Source organism: Eubalaena glacialis, chromosome 8, assembly GCF_028564815.1.
Source record: "Eubalaena glacialis isolate mEubGla1 chromosome 8, mEubGla1.1.hap2.+ XY, whole genome shotgun sequence".
Lineage (NCBI taxonomy): Eukaryota > Metazoa > Chordata > Mammalia > Artiodactyla > Balaenidae > Eubalaena > Eubalaena glacialis.
This window is the reverse complement of record NC_083723.1, coordinates 90,460,237-90,478,903: the sequence shown is the minus strand read 5'-3', so window position 1 is coordinate 90,478,903 and position 18,667 is coordinate 90,460,237. Positions and strand designations below refer to the sequence as shown.

General features: G+C 35.7%; 1 protein-coding gene and 1 pseudogene across 4 annotated transcripts in view; one reads left to right on the top strand and one right to left on the bottom strand.

Annotated features, from left to right (window-relative positions):
* The window catches only part of IMMP2L (inner mitochondrial membrane peptidase subunit 2), a 916,263-nt gene that overhangs the window by 68,087 nt on the left and 829,509 nt on the right, over nucleotides 1–18,667 (top strand). For all 4 annotated transcript variants that reach the window (XM_061197933.1, XM_061197935.1, XM_061197934.1 and 1 more), the window contains exon 4: nucleotides 10,494–10,597. In XM_061197933.1, coding sequence (XP_061053916.1) covers nucleotides 10,494–10,597 — 104 coding nt within the window. The remainder of the gene's footprint in view (nucleotides 1–10,493; nucleotides 10,598–18,667) is intronic.
* On the bottom strand, nucleotides 6,351–6,957 carry LOC133096364 (ras-related protein Rab-9A-like; annotated as a pseudogene).

The following is an 18,667-nucleotide window of genomic DNA, read 5'->3' as shown; positions in this document are numbered from 1 at the left end:
CTTGAATTCTAATAGCTTTGATTTATGTAATTCAGAGGTCCCATGGACAAAAATTTCTATTTATACCCACTTGTACTGCTAGAATGGGGGCTTTTTTTTTTTTCATATGATGCAGTATCAGGTTCAGCAGTGAAGAGCTGAAGGATTTAAAATCCATGGTCTCATTTTCACAGATTTGTTTACAGATATTGTACACGTGAAGTGAATAGATTGCTGTGCACTGCACCTACTTGGGAGTTTGGCCTCTTTGGAGTTATTTACACCTGGGGAAATCATCCCAGCAGCCTCCTAAAAACCTTTTCTAATTTGTTGAACCAACTTCTTTCTGTTGCTACACATCTTACTATGAACTTCTTTTTAGGTCAGGAGGGCACATCAGAGGGAAACGTGGTTTCTTCTGGGCAATGGAGAAGGACGTACTAGTGAATAAGAAGGCCTTATTCAGTTTTATGAGGATGTTAAAGATTCATCAGTATATAGATGTATCTTGGTGTCAGTACATAGATGTATCTATGTAGCTGGCTTAGATTACATATAGTAATCTGTCTTCTTGTTACTATGTGGAAATGTTTATATCAATTTAATATTTCATTAATTATACATCATCTATTTCATTTTGTGATTAATTAGAACTATTAATTTGAATAGCTATATCAATATGTTTTATTAGCAGGGAAACACCATACACATATTTAATGGTAGTGTTTTGTAGTAATTGCATTATTGCATTGAACCAGAAAGTTTGCAGATTGTAACCTTGCAGTCTAGTTACAGTGATGTGAATAAAGGGGATGCTTAAACACTAAAGAACTTAAGAAGAAAGCAAACTTCAAAAATATTTGTAATAAAAAGATATAAGAATCAGATGCTTGGGGCTTCCCTGGGGGTACAGTGGTTAAGAATCTGCCTGCCAATGCAGGGGACACGGGTTCAGCCCTGGTCCAGGAGGATCCCACATGCTGCGGAGCAGCTAAGCCCGTGCACCACAACTACTGAGCCTGCGCTCTACCCATGAGCCACAACTACTGAGCCAGCGTGCTACAAGTACTGAAGCCCGCGCGCCTAGAGCCCACGCTCCACAACAAGAGAAGCCACCACAATGAGAAGCCCGCGCACCACAACGAAGAGTAGCCCCTGCTTGCCGCAACTAGAGAAAGCCCGTGTGCAGCAACGAAGACCCAATGCAGCCAAAAATAAATAAATAAAATAAATAAATAAATAAAATGGTGAAAAAATGTAAATAAAATAAAATTAGATACTCCTCTAGTTAAAAAAAAAAAGAATCAGATGCTTTTTTTCCTTTAAAAAGTTAATTGCTTCCTTCTTTCAAGCATTGCATTTTGATTGAAGAAAACTTGGACAGTATAGAAAATTACACAAATAAAAATAATCTACATCACCTTCCAGAATTAGTTACTTTAAGATGTTATTGTATAATACTAATAGTTAAAAAGTACTGAGTGATCAGTGTGTTCCAGGCATTATAGTATAGTATTCAGTTTAAATATAATAGTTTGTTTAATATGCCCGGAAATCCTATGATGAAGGTACTATTACTAATCCATTTTACAGATGAAGAAACAGGAGCAGAGAGATTAATCTGTTGAAGATTACACAGATTTAAGCCCAGACTTTTGACTAAAAGTTTGCATTTCTAAACCATTATAAGTTCTTCTCATACCTTTCTGCAGTTTTCCTTCCTCCTTCCCTCCCTCCTTCTCTCCCTTCCTCCCTTCCCTTTCTAAGCTGGATCACACCAATTTGTTTTTTTCCATTTATCACATTTTCACCTGATTTATTTTGCCAAATATATCCAAATATCCTTAAATATTTCTCTACAATGTGATTTTTAATGGCTTCTGGTATCCTTATATCATATGGTTTAACCATTACTATTTTAATCAGTTTTCTATTATTGGTATTTAGGTTGGCTCAGTTATTCACCTATCATAAATAATATATGATGAGCATCCTTGTACATATTTTTGATTATTTCCTTAGGATAACTTTCTAAATATGACATTTCCAGGTCTAAGGATAAGACCACTTTAAAGACTTTAGATACATTTTGGCAAATTACCTTTCAGATAGTTTGTAAAGATTTTTATTTGTACAAGCAATATATGAGAGTGCCTGTAAAACTTTGATGTGTCCCTATATATACATAGAAAATACAATCTAAAGAATGAAAAATTAGCAACTCACTATTCTTCCAAGTTAAATTAAAATGGTATATGTCCATTTAAAAATTTTATTAATATAGCTTTAAAGGCTTGCTTTTTAAAGAAAAGTTAAGAAATTTAGTATCTACAGAAATACAGATTATTTTTCAGTGAATAAAATTTCATGCAGAAATATCAAAAGGATGAGAAAATATTCACCTCAATTTAAAGTGAATATTTTTTAAAAGGCTCTTAAATCTCTGAATAAAATGTGATTTGAATCATATTTGGATTTTCAAGGGTGAGGAATCCCATTGCCTAGCACAATGCCTAGCAGAATTGGAATTCAGGAGTTTTTCAGTGATGAAGGAATGAATGAGTAAAAGAAAGCATGAATTAATTTTTCTAACTTCACTTCTTTAACAAAGGCATCCTTTGTTGTCTTTTAAGTTGGGCATATAAAAATATATCTCTGTTCCAGCTCATGTGAAACCTGTCCAAAGTCTACACATGTGAGCAGAGAGAGGCTGCCAGGATTATCTGGTCAAGGTGGAGTGACTGGTCTAGGCCAGAGCTCTAAAGCGACTCTGTGAAGCGGGGAGGTTTCTAATGGGGACTTCCTGATATTGCCAGATGCTCCTGTGGGGAGCCTCTGGAAGCTGGAGCAGGTGTGAGGAGCCCATTATTCTAAACTTATTAATGAAGTGTCAGATGTAACTAGGACTTAATAAGTATACATTTCCTGAGATGCTTTATGATATGAATTTCTTCCTTTTAGCACTCAAGTGTAACTGAGTATGTATGTGTGACTCTAGGTTTTAATCACCTTGCCAGGTTAAGGGCCCTGAGGTCAAAAGTTTGAATAATTTTTGAATTAGATGGATGGTCATTGTAGGGGGTCAAGTATTCAGGGCCATGGGTAATAAGTACCCTTTACCTGGAAAGAATGCTTCACTTCCAACTTAAAGCTTCATGCAGACTTGGGTACAGTATAGTCCATTTTATTATGCACACATTGTAAGACAAGTCTGAGAACTCTAGAAGCCATGCAAACAATAAGACACCCGAATAGCAAGAGAAGGAAGATGACATTTTACACAATTTTATTCATGTTTTTTCAAAAGTATGGTGTCTAATAATAATAAATGTTCTGTAATCAGAATATACTTATTTTAAGTGTGCCTCATTGCTTGCTGGCTAGTGCTACAATGTTAGAAAGTTTACAATGAAGTATTATTTCAGTTTCTTCTTTTACTTTAATAGTCCCACTCCGCCACACCTCACCCCACCAATCAGTTCTCTAAAATAATGGTTCTTCAAAAGAAGTCTGGGGGCTGCTGTTGGTTCCTGTGGCTGCCACTGGGGACTATCTTATTGAAAAGCACAAAATACCATTTAAACATTTTAGATTGTATATAGTCAGGGTGGGTAGTGCTCATTATAGGTCTGAAAAGATTGACAATACTGCTCCCAAAGAAGTGAGGTTAAAACCAGGCTTTATTGGTAGACTATCGGTAGTGAATTGTGGCTGTGAACTTCTTTTGTTTTAATTAAAAAGTGAATGAGAAAATAAATGAATAAGAAATTTATAGAAAAAATCAAAACCATAATAATATCATTTATTATTTGGCTGTGGCTAAATCTTACAAGGTGAGAAATCTATCATGTCTCTTTAATTCTCTAGGGGAGTTATATTTTCCTAAATCAAGACATATATTTCCCCAAAACTGTCATATGATTTGAACTTAGACACAAGCTGAGAATTTAGGATACCTTGACAATAATATTTGTTTGTAGAAGAAATAAAAATCCTTCAGATTGATCAGAGAGAACGTTAAAGCTCAACTTCTGTGTTATATTTGTTTCAAAAGCAGGTTTGATATCTGCCATTTCAAGGTTTAACATAATTTATTAACGTCTGTTGAAATCTTCTGACTTATATTGTCTTTCTTAGAGTGAATGATATAGTACTTAGGTCAGAGCAAAGCATATAACCTCTTTTTAATATAACTTAAATTTTTTCCAAAAAAAAAAAAAATGAAAAAGAAAATTATAATCTTATCAATCAGAGCTAATTTAAGATTTTTTTTACTGTATACCTTTATTTTTATATGTATGTATGTTTTAAAAATGAAACTTAAAAACATAATGGGCATAATGTTTTGGTTTTTTTTTTAAAATTTATTTAATTTATTTATTTTTGGCTGCGTTGGGTGTTCGTTGCTGCACACAGGCTTTCTCTAGTTGCGGCGAGCAAGGGCTCCTCTTCATTGTGGTGCACGGGCTTCTCGTTGCAGTGGCTTCTCTTGTTGTGGAGCACGGGCTCTAGGCGCACGGGCTTCAGTAGTTGTGGCTTGTGGGCTCCAGAGTGCAGGCTCAGTAGTTGTGGCGCAGGGGCTTAGTTGCTCTGCGGCATGTGGGATCTTCTTGGACCAGGGCTCGAACCCATGTTCCCTGCATTGGCAGGCAGATTCTTAACCACTGTGCCACCAGGGAAGTCCAAGAGATGTATACATTGTTTAGATAACGTACATTGCTTGGGAAACATCTTAGTTAAATATGCTTTCAAACACCTTTAATCTTTTAAACTTCAAAGTATAGAAATACTATTTTCCAGCCACTGTTCTGGGATTGGGCATACAAAAATGAATAAAGTATGGTTCCTGCAATTGAGAAACTTACAGTGAAAGAGTCATATGTATAGGCAGATACCTGTAATAAGGTTTTAAGAGCTATCCCTGAAGTTTACCTAAATTGCTAAGGGAGCACAGGTGGGGGAATGATTAATTTAGCCTTGTGGAGGAGAGGAAAGGTAAAAGAAAACTATTGTTTCCTTCGTAAAAATCAAACAAGGTCTTCCAGGTGTTGACTAATGATTCTAATATTTTACTGCTTGAAATTAGACGTGCTTCCTCCTGGGTTTTTTTTCCCCTACATAAATCTTTTGTTTACAATGCATTACCTTTTGGTTCTAACAATTAACATTAGAAAAGTTGGTAGATGATTGATTCTGTAAGGGAAAGATGAATGCAAGTGTCAAGATTTGAGTCTATAGGGATTATTGTGTCCCTAACCATGGAGCACCAGGAAGTAATTTCCTAATTTCTGCAAGGGAACTTCAAGTTTTGTTGTGTTTTGTTTTAAGGCTTCACAGAGAAGTCACCATCATCTGAGCTGGGCTTTGAAAGATAAATAGAATTTTTCCAAGTAGGGAAAAGGCATTCTGGGAAGAGGGAAAGTCTGGTGATAGGTGACTCCGAGAGAGAAGTTGAGAAGGACTCAAGAGTTTTCTAGTATGGGGGATAAGGTGAGTGGTGATACTGTTAACTAAGGAGGAGAGTATAGAAGTATATTTTGGGGCTAGGATGGAATATGGTCTCTGTTTTGGGCATGTTGATTTGGGGAGTCTTTGGAAATTTCATTAATTGATTTTTAAAAAATTCTTTCCACTAAAATTTATTAATATCCTTACTTGCCCACGTATGAAGAACACAGACATAAGAAATAATCTATTCTCAAAATGCTTATAGACTCTTGGAGAGAGAGACAAGCCAATAATTATGATATGTGCTTAAAACGGCTATGATAGCAGCAGTCACAGGTTTTGATGGGGAACTTGGGAGTTTTGATCACCTAATGGACACTGAAGATGGGAATGGGGAGGAGAGATAAGGAGTGATAGGAAAGAATTCCTATGAGATTGCCTCACGGAATTCAAGTTTGTTTTTTTTTTTTCTGGATTTTAATCTTTAATATCTAACATTATTGCTTTAGGACATGTTTTCCCTGAACCAGGAACAGAATGCTAATTACGTAAAAATATACACATAGAAAAAGTAGTTCTCCATTTTCCCGGGGAAAAAACAGTAACTTCTAGAATACTCAAGTGTTTTGTTTTAATTACAAAGTCTTGGTCATCTCATTTATTAGCTCTGTAACATACATATTTAAATTAAACATTATTAGACAACCGTTAGCAACTTATAAATGTAAGGTGCCATTACTGAGTAAATAGTCTCCTGTGAGTGGATGTGTCCCTTCTCCCACCCACTAACAAGGCAGTAATATGGTTAGTTTAATTTTATGAGTACATGATCCATCGCTGCAAACACTAATTCTCGTCTTCACCCTGTGCTTATCTGTGCAAGTGTGTGAGCTGGTTAGATCGCACGGGCAACCTCTCTAACTTCAACAGCAAGATGAGCTGGGCTTGGGCTTTTGGTGCAGACTAATTGTGTCTGTCTGAATCAAGTGATCTGACCTATCCTCGGTAGCAAGCACTCTTCGAACTGCTTCCTCAAAGGCCGCTGTGACATTCATCGCATCTTTTGCACTTGTTTCAAAAGTAAGGATGGTCGCTGTTGTCCCTGCACCAGGCTTGAGCTTCTTCTGCAGACACCTGCCGCTCGCTCATGTCACCCTTGTTACCCAAAATCACAAAAGGAAAGATTTCGGGCTTTTTCACATCCACATAATATATGAATTGTTTCTTCCAGTTACTCAAGTTCTGGAAGCTTTGAGAATCATCTACAATAAAAGTAAGCAGGCAACAGTCAGAACCTCTGTAAAATGGCGTCCTCAGTCTTCTGAATCACTCTTGACCGGCCGTGTCCCAAATCTGTATGGTAACAAAATGTCCATCCACCTCCAAATCTTTATTTAAAAATTCCACACCTATTGTATGGAAGAGCTGGGTATCAAACTTATTAGACACATATCTGTTCATTAGAGAACTCTTCCCAACTCCACCATCTCCAAGGAGAATTACTTTAAAAAGCGATGATTTTCCTCACATTTTTAATCTCAAGATCTCTGATTTCAGAACCCTTAATTGTTCAGTTCAAATATTATCATTATCTCTAGGGCTGTCGGGAAGATCCACTTGGACACGGACAGCAGGAAAAGCCGTTCACCACTGTGCCAGGCTCATTATAGGAGTGCAGGGAGTTTCTCGCGGCCACACGGAGGAAGCCCGGGAGCTCCGGGCCAGCCCGTCGGGGTGCAGTGAGGAAAGAGAGAGGGTCGAGGACCCTGCGGGCAGGAGGCGTCGGTGGCACTGCCGGGGTCCAGCACTGAGGGAACAACATGGTGACGGGCGGGGCCCTCAAGTGTTGTTTTGAAGTATGAGTTAAACAGATTGTGGGAAGAGGGAAAGAGGGGAAACATTTCAGGCAGGAATTTTGCTTAGATGATGCCTTAGGAGTGTGAGGAAGTAACCTGTATAGAGAGAGCACTGCTTGTGGTTTAGGGTAACTTGTAGGAACTATGTAAGTGGGGATTGGTAGGGTCCTGCACATCATATGTCTCTTGATTTTTATGTTGAAGATAGTCATGTTGGTAGTGTCAGGAAGCTAGTGAAGGATTTTAAGTAGGGGAATGGCTTGATCAAATTTGATGCCCAGCCACCAATTAGAATTATGTTCTAGAATTTCAGAAATGCAGTTGGGGGGTAGGGTATAAATTTAACTAGGGGTCACAATAATGGATGAAGTGCTTCTGCTTAGATGTGGAGACAGGTAAATAAAACTGACATCACAGTATGTGAAGTGTTGTAGTATGCAGTGCTATGTATTGAGTATAGAGGAGGAAGTGATTTGGGACTTCACTTTTAACAGTCATAGGTATATGGGTGGTATTTGCAACTGAGAATATTGATGATTTTTCTAAGGAAATAATATAAAGCAGAGATGAAAGAACTGACAGTAGAATTCCAGAAGAAAGTAGCCTTCATAGGATAATGGTTAAAGAAGAATCATCTAAAGCTATGATGTTAGCACTGTGGGTTACAACTTATTTGTAGGTTGCAGATCAATAATAGTGGATGGGAAATTAATATGGTTGGCTATAGACAGAATTTTAAAAACATGGATTAAGAGAGAAAGAAAATATCAGGGTGTATGAAGTAAAGGTAATTATTATTTTGTGGCATTTTGTTCAGATGTGTGTATTCGTGCATGTGTGTATTGGGTAAAGTGTAAAATGTCTTTCTTATTAAGAGTTGTAATCACAAACTTTTGAAAAACAATAAAAGACACTAAGGAAGAGCAGTTGGAAATAATTAAATCACTTTTGTTCTTCACTACTCTGATGGCAAGGAAAAGAAATGGACCCAGTGCAAGTGCAATGGAAAGATTTTCTCTTTATGTGCAGGTGGTCTCCCCCTAGGCCACCTTTGCCACATCAGTTATGTAGGAAGAGAAATACAAAGAAATAAGGGGAAAGGACTTGCAAGATACAGAACTCAAAGACAGAGAGGGAGAGGAAGAAATAGAGAATATGAATGAGAAATATGGATGAGAAAGAATAAACCCCTATGGAAGCATGACTTTTAGCTTAACCCTACTGTGTGATGGCAAAAGCTTCATACCCTAGCACCATGGCCCAACAAAGCCCCTTGGATTTATCCTGCCGTATCAGCTCTGTTCCTTATTAGGGATAGAGCCAGAGGAGGAACCTGGGGAAAGGGTACAAAACTACCTCTAATTAAAGTTGTGATTTAGTAATATCAATAATAGAAGTTATTGAGAGCTCAACTATGGGCTAAGAACTATTCTAAGCACTTTAAATGCATGATCTCACCGAATAAGTTAATATTTGTAAAGCCCTTAGAACAATGTCTTGCACATGGTAAGTACTCAGCAAGTATTGGCTATTATTATTATTTAATTATTAATTAGAGAATAGTTACTAAATATCACCATTTTACTAGTAAGGAAATTGGAGTATAATAAAGTTAAGTAACTTAAGATTTTATAGTTATAAAGAAATAGAATCATGCACTTTTGAGTTGGAGGTGAGAGACTGACTAGTATAGGTGCATGACGTTGTATGATGACTGGTGCTTGAAATATGATGATGGTAGAGAGGAGACAAGATGGACCATAAGTGAAAGATATTATGAAAAGAAAATCCCTTTAGCTGGGTGACTGGTTGGATATGAAGTAAAAAGATAATTAAGATTTTAAGTTGGTTGACTGGGAAAATGGTAAATAGGATGTAAGAAAATAAGGAAGAAAATTGTTTTGGTAGGAAATGATGACAAATTCCATTTAATCATGTTGAATTTTATGTCAGATAGTCAAGTGATGATTAGCAGGGAATTCAAAACTAAAGTTAGAGATATTTAGGCATTATCGCATAAAGGAGTTGCAGAAGCTGTAGAAGGGTTTGAGACCCCCAAGGATAACCAGTATTTTTTGGCCACAAAAAATCTGGGGAGTCAAAAATAAGATCATGATAATAGCCCCCATGCAAAATTTCCACAGCTCTGCCCACATCTGCTTTGTAGAACCTACGAGTAATACCAGGAATCTTTAAAAAATAGTATGTCACTACTGCTCCAGGGACGGGCTGTTGTCTGGCATGCACTGTTTTCCTCGCTCCTGCCCTGGTTGCTGTGGTGTGTCTCCTCTTGCTGCCACCATCTGTGAAGGTGGAGAGCCTCAGCTGTGGTTTGGTACCTTTCCCACCACCGCAGAAATTGCTGTTTCCCCTATGACATTCTCAGAGACCCTGGAGGGTCAATGGTGAAAAAGCTCTCCTACTTTTTCTCATTCTTTTGTCCACCATCAGGTTTCAGACTTGATATCCATTGGCTTTTTCTGCACCCCTGTCCAGGTGACAGGTATGTTGGCTTTATGGCTCCTCAGTCAGTTTTTTATGCCTAGATGATTCCTGACCTTCAGATGAACTCTTACACAAAATGTTTCTCAGTTTTTGCCCCATCAATCCTTAGGCACATCTAGACTTGTCTGAATCCTAAGGTGAAGGTTACTTATTAGGCTTAAACTGGAGCCAGGACCCTTGTTGCATGCTCTCTGGAGAAAAGAGAGGTCAAATTGGCAAATTCCCATATTTTCCAAGATTATCCCATCACTTGTTTCTTCTGGTCCCTTTACTTCTTCATATGGGTGTTTTCCTGGTTGATTTGAGATTATTTCTTCTTTTCTCCAGATGGAACGATAATGTGTACTTACTGTGGAATTAGATCCTATCCGAATATTTTGTTGGGAGGTTTGATTCACTTTTTCCTTTTAATTCTTCTTACAGGTTTCCATGCTCTTTGTTGGAGTTTAGTAAAGATTTGAATATCTAGCACGTTTTCCTTTCAAATAAGTATTGGTAATGTATTTTTTTTTCTGGCTCTCTGTGAAGAATCCCAACGAGCCTTTTTGAAAACTCATCATTTGCAGTTATTTTAGAACAGCAACTTGTTGAAAGCTACCATATTAGAAATGTTTTATTGCACTGCACTACAGCTATGAAGTGTAAGGAACCATGAAGAATGAAAAATACAAATGATAGATGTGTCTCTTTCATCTTATTTTTTAGCCTTCTTTGAATCCTGGGGGGAGCCAGTCATCTGATGTGGTGCTTTTGAACCACTGGAAAGTGAGGAATTTTGAAGTACAACGTGGTGACATTGTGTCATTAGTGTAAGTAAATCAGAAACATACTATATTCATATATAAGATTATTTATAATTATCTGATTTAACTAGTAATTCACTGTTTATACCATATTGTCAATTACTAAATTAATAAGTCCATTTAAAATATTGATATAATGCATTTTTCAAAATCAATTTTGAAATGTAACAGTGCTATAAGAAAGGATTTTTCTTTTATACTTAAAATATATCAGTTGACTGACATACCTGGATTTGGCAGAGCGTGTTTAATGAAATGTTGATTAGAAATTATTATATTGATGATCTAGAGTACATGAACTTGGTATTTGGGTAATTTTGAAATTCCACATTTTGGAAGCAACTCTTATGTTACTCTCATGGTTTATTAGCTTGTGTAACTACAAAATATTTCTAGACGATGATAATTGTGACATGAAATTCAGTGGCATTTATATATATCGGTAATTTAACTGAAAAAAGGAAGTTTGGAAGACTAGTAGACTGGAGGCTTTTGTTTGGGACCAAAAGGTGGCACTGTTTCTCTGTTAAAGTATTAAGACTGGTCCGGAACAAAAATTTCATTCCAATCATAGTGTAGAAAAGGAATGTCAAAATGTACATAACTGACACAATGATAGTCCTAATACATGCTTGAGATTTGTTTGTTTATTTTAAAAGTAAATTTACATGGAGAAGACTGCAACAGAACTTGCCTAATTTCTGCCAGTTTCAGCTACTTATAAAAATGTTTTAATATGATTCCCTGTTACGCCAGTTAGTGCTTTGGGGTGGCAATTAATGTAGCAATTACTGTTACTTGTTTTAATGATAGTAAAATCCTCCTGTTTGGTGAAGACTTCCAGCTTATAGCTCTGATTCTTGAATTGGAATGATTGTTTTTTGTTGGGTGATAATTTATAATTGGTAAAAGCAAAACGTTATCTACTAGTTCATACTTACCTTTGGCTAGTACTTTGTGGAAACAGATATTTTCTAAATGTGTCTCAGTCAAACCTGTTCTACCAAGATTTGAAAACATATTAAGTAAATCTGGTCAGTAACTAATGAAATAAATTTGAGTGAAGTTTTGTATGGCAGCCGTCCAATGATGGGAATTAAATGCTTCTCATGTTCTTGAGTGCTTTCTTTAATATTAACCTACTCTTTGGAGTATACTTTTATTTTGTCATTCAGGGAGCTGTTTCTGCAACCTCCTTAACAACCTTTCCATGCTGGGTTAGCCTGTCGTGCACTCATTATTCTTTTGCCTTTGGTTTGACAAGGTTACATCCTCGCTTAGTGGTGGAGAGGATACCCACCCAAGTGAAAGAGGTCACACTATAAGCAGACAATTGTGCAGTAACTTTTTTCTATGAGAAACATACTATCTCCAACCAAGTGAATTTGAATAGGTAATTGGGAAAAAAAAAGGCTCCTTAAAATTCAGGGTTGCATGGGTCCATAACAGTACCCTAGCATATCATAGACTATGTAAAAAAGAGAACACTATTCATTTATGTAAATATTAAAGTAATTGATATTTATTATATAAATTAATTTCAGAAATAGTGTATTCAAATTGAGGTTGATATACTGAATTGTAGCTATTCCGGTTGAACTGTATTTTTAATGAGTTAATTGTGCTATATCTCTGTCATGTACAAATAACACAAATTTTCTTTCATAATGCTTGTTGCTAGCAGGAGCTATTTACATATAAGAATGCTTAGTGATTGGTATCATGTTATTTAATAACAAATAATCATTAAGCAGTAATTGTTGCTTTCTTTTTATGAACCAAAAGTCTTATACTAAAATCTTCTTTAGCATGATGTAATATAGTAAAAGACACTGTTTAAGGTATCTTTTTAGTTTTATGAACAAAAATCCTTTCTAGACACATGTCCTTACATTAGAATATCCTATCTGTGTAAGAAATGTGTGACTAATACGGAAATGCATGACTAAATTTTGAATTTATGGCTAAATATAAAATATGATAAATATAATATTGGTATTAATAACACATTTTATTGATATATAAGTAACCTTTGGAAACAAGGTAGTTTGACAGTTTATATTTTAAATTATCCTTGGACAGCATTTTGTGTATTCAGAGTATGTGGAAATGCAGCATTTCTACGATAATATTATGTATGCATTTCTGGAAAACGTAGTTCGTAAATTCATACTTAAGTTACTAGGGCTTATGCATGTTTGTAACCAGAGCACTAATGAAAATAACAACAATTCCAATAGCACCATTTAAAAGACATATGAACTTTCTAATAAATAAACACTGCAGTAAATGTCGGATTTTACTTAAAACAAAAAAGGTGAAGGTAGCTTGATGGAAGACGATATAAGGAAGGGTTGAGGCTATCTATATTTACAAGGGCCAGGGGCATTATTATCAGAAGTTGCAAGTAGAGGAAAGATTGCAAGCTTTGTACAAAATGTATTGATCCCAGAGATGTATGCTCAGCTCATTGTTTTGTGTTACTTTGTTTTATTTATTTATTTATAACTTTATTTTTTTTTGAAAACAAAGATCCCAGTTAACCTTGCTTTAAGCACTTCTAGGAGAAAGGTTGAATGTATAATACTGATTCCTTCTTAGCTTGCTGCCTTTAGTGTACTTAGCCTTCAGCTGTTATTATTAAGGAGGCAAAACATTAATGATCTGGGAAGAAAATCAGATGTGAACCAGTGGAGCTTCTGCTTTATACTGAAAATTCTTTCTCCATTCTTTCTCACCAGTTGCCTATGAGCTAATTCATGTTACAGGAACACAGGATGTAGCAGAGCAGACTTCTATTGTAAGAAATTTCATTCAGAGCTTATTGACCAAGGCCGTTTCCTAAAGCAAGGAAGGTCTGGGTGGGGGAAGTGTGCATATTGGAATACGCTTCTTTGCATCTCTTCCTTTTCCTGTCACTTTCTTTCTGTTGGTAGCAGTGGGGCTACTGTTTAACCACATTATTCAGTAATATTAAATCAAACGGTGTATTTGTTTGATAACGTTACTGGTCGCACAAAACATTATTTGCTGTCATCAAGTCCTCAGTGTTAGAGTGTAAGTAGGTGACATCATACTCTCTTAGTGGATTTACAAACTAATAGTGGTGATTAAGGTGGATTTTCTATACCTTGGAATCGACTTTTCATTAACCTGTGTGATGGCCTTACTGCCATAGACTTAGCATAAGTAGCACTATTTTATAATGATATATCAATTACCATCCATTGGGACAGAGATTCCTTCATAATAAAGTTTCAAATAATCACATTTAAAAGTGTTTTAACTTTTCACTTTGAAATGACTTAAAGAAATGTTGTAAAAATAGTATAGAGAGTTCCCATATACCCCCTAATTTTTTTTCTGTTTTATTAAGGTAAAATTGACAAAATTGTAAGATATTTAAAGTGTACACTGGGATGAATTGATATATGTATACATTGTGAAAGAATTCCCCCCATCAAGTTAATTAACACGTCCATCACCTATTTACCGTGTGTGTGTGTGTGTGTGTGTGAGAGAGAGAGAGAGACAGACAGACAGACACGGAGAACATTTACTCTCTTAGCCAAGTTCAGTTATATAATACAGTGTTATTAACTATCATCACCATGTTATACATTAGCTCCTCAGACCTTACTCATCTTATATCCCCCCAATTTTAACATTATACACAACCATAGGACAATTATGGAGACCAGGAAATTGACATTGATATAATACTATTAACTAGTCTACAGACCTTGTTTGAATTTCACTGGTTTTCCCACTAATGTCCTCTTTCTATACCAAGATCCTACCCAGAATCCTATATTTCATTTTTATTTTTCATGTCTCTCTAGTCTCTTTTAATCTGTGACAGTTCCTTGGTCACTCTTTATCTTTTTTGACCTTGACACTTTTGGAGGGTCTGGCCAGTTATTTTGTAGAGTGATCCTTTTCAATGTTGGAGGGTCAGTCTGTCTCCGGTGAGGAAGCATTGCTGTTGATGGCAGTTGCCGGGGAAGCTGCAGCAGTGGCAACTGTTGGGGAGATGGATGAGACAGGGTCAGAGGAGAAGGAAGTTTTCAGGCACAGGTCTCTTCAGTTTCTTAGGACCATATACTTGGGTCATGACTAAGAGGTTCCATGGCTTCTAGAAGTCCACACAGTGAAGTTTATAGATGCTAGGAAGCCAGGAGGTAGAGCTGTGAAGGTGGGGGAAAAGGCTATAGTTTGTAGTAGGGGTAGAAGGGAAGGAACTAAGGCTGGGGCACAGATTATTCTATATTGAGCCAGCATTCAGTTTTAGAGTAGAAGGTTAGGGTGAGGGAATTCTCATTTAATGAGCACCCCTGTATGTCAGGCCTTGTGTTAAGTGCTTTGTGTATGCCATTTTAATTCTCATAACAGTATCTGGAGATAGTTATTATTTTATTTTTGTGGGTGGTAGACATATTTATTTTTTAATTTATTGTTTATTTAGGTAACTGGTTTATAACATTATATGTTTCATATGTATAACATTATAGTTCTACTTCTGTATACACTAAATCTTGTGGACATAGTTATTTTTAATGTAATGAAACTGAGATTTAACAGGTAATGGCAAGTAATTGGCAGAGCTAGAATTTGAATCCAGGTCCATTTGACTCTAAATCTCTATTGCCTGATATAGTAGGCATATGTGGCTATTGAGCACTTGAAGTGTGGCTACTGCCGCTTGTTAAAATGTTAATATTTTGGATATATTCAGTCAAATAAAATATATTATTATAATTAATTTCACCTGTTTCTTTTTCCTTTTTTAATGTGGCTCGTAGAAAATTTGAAATTACCTATGTGACACACATTACGTTTCAGTTGGACAAATTCTGTGTCTAAACCTTTTTCCATTGTACACTGCTGCTTTCCTGGAGTGTGTCTAAGGTGAACTAAGATGAGATCCTAAAGTCTGAGGTGGAAAAATACTAATGTAGCTCCTGTGAAGCAAAGCAGACTCCCAAAGACAGGAAAACACTGTGTTGGTGAGAGTGTTGGGATGATCAAGTCCAAAGACAAAGGGAAAAAGACATGCAATCTACCAAGAGAAAAAAAAGTAACCACAATCTTTTTTTTCTTGTAGCACTGAAGTCCCTTTATTTTTAAAAAATCATTTATTTATTTATTCTTTACTGAAGTATAGTTGATTTACAATATTGTGTTAGTTTCAGGTGCACAGCACAGTGATTCAGATGATTTTCCACTACAGGTTATTACAAGATACTGAATATTGTTCCCTGTGCTATATAGTCAATCCTTGTTGCTTACCTATTTTATGTATACGGTTTATATCTATTAATCCCATACTCCTAATTTATTCCTTTCCACCTCCTTTTCCCCTTTAGTAACCATAAGTTTGTTTTCTCTGTCTGTGAGTCTGTTTCTTTTTTGTATATATTCATTTGTATTATTTTTTAGATTCCACATGTAAGTGATATCATATAATATTTGTCTTTCTCTGACAACTTCACTCAGTATGATATTTTCTAGGTCCATCCATGTTGCTGCAAATGGCAATATTTCATTCTTTTTTTATGGCTGAGTAATATTCCATTGTGTGTATGTGTATGTTTGTGTGTGTGTGTGTGTGTATGTGTGTATCTTTCTACTCACATCTTCTTACATGTATCTCACCAGTTGTCTCTTGATGGTCATTTGGATTGCTTCCATGTCTTGGCTATTGTAAATAGTGCTGCTATGAACATTGGGGTGCATGTATCTTTTTGAATTAGAGTTTTTGTCTTTTCCGGATATATGCCCAGGAGTGGGATTGCTGAATCATATGGTAGCTCTATTTTTAGTTTTTTAAGGAACCTCCGTATTGTTTTCCATAGTGAGTACACCAATTTACATTCCCACCAACAGTGTAGGAGGGTTCCCTTTTCTCCACAGCCTCTCTAGCATTTATTGTTTGTAGACTTTTTGTTGATAGCCATTTTGATTGGTATGAGGTGATACCTCATTGTAGTTTTGATTTGCATTTCTCTAGTAATTAGTGATGTTGAGCATCTTTTCATGTGCCTCACAACAGTTTTTAATATTTATTGACTTTATCATTTTCCAGTCACTGGGCTTAGTTCTACATTCATTTTTATTTAATCCTCACTAAAATAAATCCCAGTAAAGTAGGTACTGTTGTTATTCCTATTTTATAGATGAGAACACTGAGGTACAGAGAGGTTAAGTAACTTGCTTGTGAACATACAGCTCGCTGGTAAATGGAAGAGCGAAGGTTTGAAGGGCTTCCCATCAAATCCAGTGTTCTTAACTGTCAAACTGTAAAGCCTCTGTATACTGTGGTGATGGTTTGGTTGAGGATACTTACTCATTCTTAGCAAAGAAGTCATGCAGACCCTTGTATCTCTACATCTATCAGATTATCCGTATTTCTGTAATGAAATTTCTGAAAAGCATGCTCTGATACAGTGGTTCCTGAAATGTTGTCTCTTTATTAATAGCAATAATACTTTATTACGAACATACAGTCTGCATACAATTTTGACAGCTGGTTTGTAGCATGCTAAACTAATTGCCATTTTCTGACTGTGATGGCTACATCTGTAGCAGTAAATATGAGCAAAAAGTTATGAAGAATTGAGCCAGGGAAATAGATGAAATAGAATAGAGCCTTTGTGGGGGGGGGGGGGGGAAAGGTGCTAGTTCCTTTGTGTCTTGAACGCTTATAAATCTTTAAAGATCCCTTGACCCACCAAGGGAAATTAATTGCAGTCTGCTAAAATACGAAATTCATGTTTTGAAACAAATGCCCAGGGCAATGATAATACTGAATAATGACCTATAATTCTATTAAAAGCCAGTTAATCTGTTGAGCTGGGAGAATATAATTGTGATTACTAGTGTGGTACTAGTCTATCTATACTTACTCCTAGTTTTTTTTGGTTTAGAGCCAAATTTTTTTTTTTTTTTGAGTTTGTAGTTAATATCATACATTTCAGGAACACAAATTTAGAAATAACATGACTTTCAAAGAAAGGTTCTATAGGTAGGAAGAAGTGCCTAGGTTTTTGTTTTTTGTCTTTAATTAATTGATAGTAAAAATGCTGGAGAGTGAAATCCTGGGCTGCAATTTGTTTTGATGAGAAATTTAGTTTTTGGCACTTTCAATTACACATAATAATTTGCATTCATTACTAAGTATATTTACAAATAACACTGAAAAAATGAGATAGTGTAAGTATTGTTGCTATTGTCTGATATAGATTAAACTGATTTTATAAATACTCTTCAGAGGCATACAGAAAGTTGGTGCCCTTAAAGTAGTCCTTAAAAGCAATTTCCTTTCTTGAGTAGGATAAACTGCCTTCACAATTTTTATACATTTAATTATACAATAAAACATTTTCTTAGTTCAGGCTCAAATTATAGCATAGAAATGTTTCAGTGATCATAAATTTCAATTTTGAATTATTGAGATTTTATGGTAATGTAACTATAGGAGATATCCATAGCTTCTGCTCAACCCATTTCATAAATCTTATATGCTTTGAGAGATGACTAGAAGTTGTCGAAGAACAAAGTTATACATGCAGCATTCTTTGAAATAGTGGGTATTTACGTAACTTCTTTTTTATTGTGAAAAAAATCCAGTCTCTGTGAACACTGTTACCCTATTTAAAAAAAAAAGTGCAAGACAGCATTTACAACGAAGGTGCTCCCAAATGCTCCCAAATACACCTTATATGTTATACATAAGGAGTCAGCTTGAACTATTAAGAAGAAACATTTTGAATATAAGTTGAAATAATAATTTTAACAGAGAAATAATTGAAAAATTTAAGAAGTAAATGGTTTAGCTTTCAAGCAGAAGATAAAACACAGAAAAATAAACTATCCCATAGGTATGTCAACCTGTCTTTAATACTTTTGGAACCAATAAGATATTGATGCACACATAAAGCGAGGCCACTAAGATCAGCAACATCTGATCTCCACTTTCAGGTATGATAGATTAGTTTATTTCAAGCTAAGGCCCATACTGAAAAAATGAGAAAGCTATATTAAAAAGAATATCTACAGGCATTGTAGTACTACCAA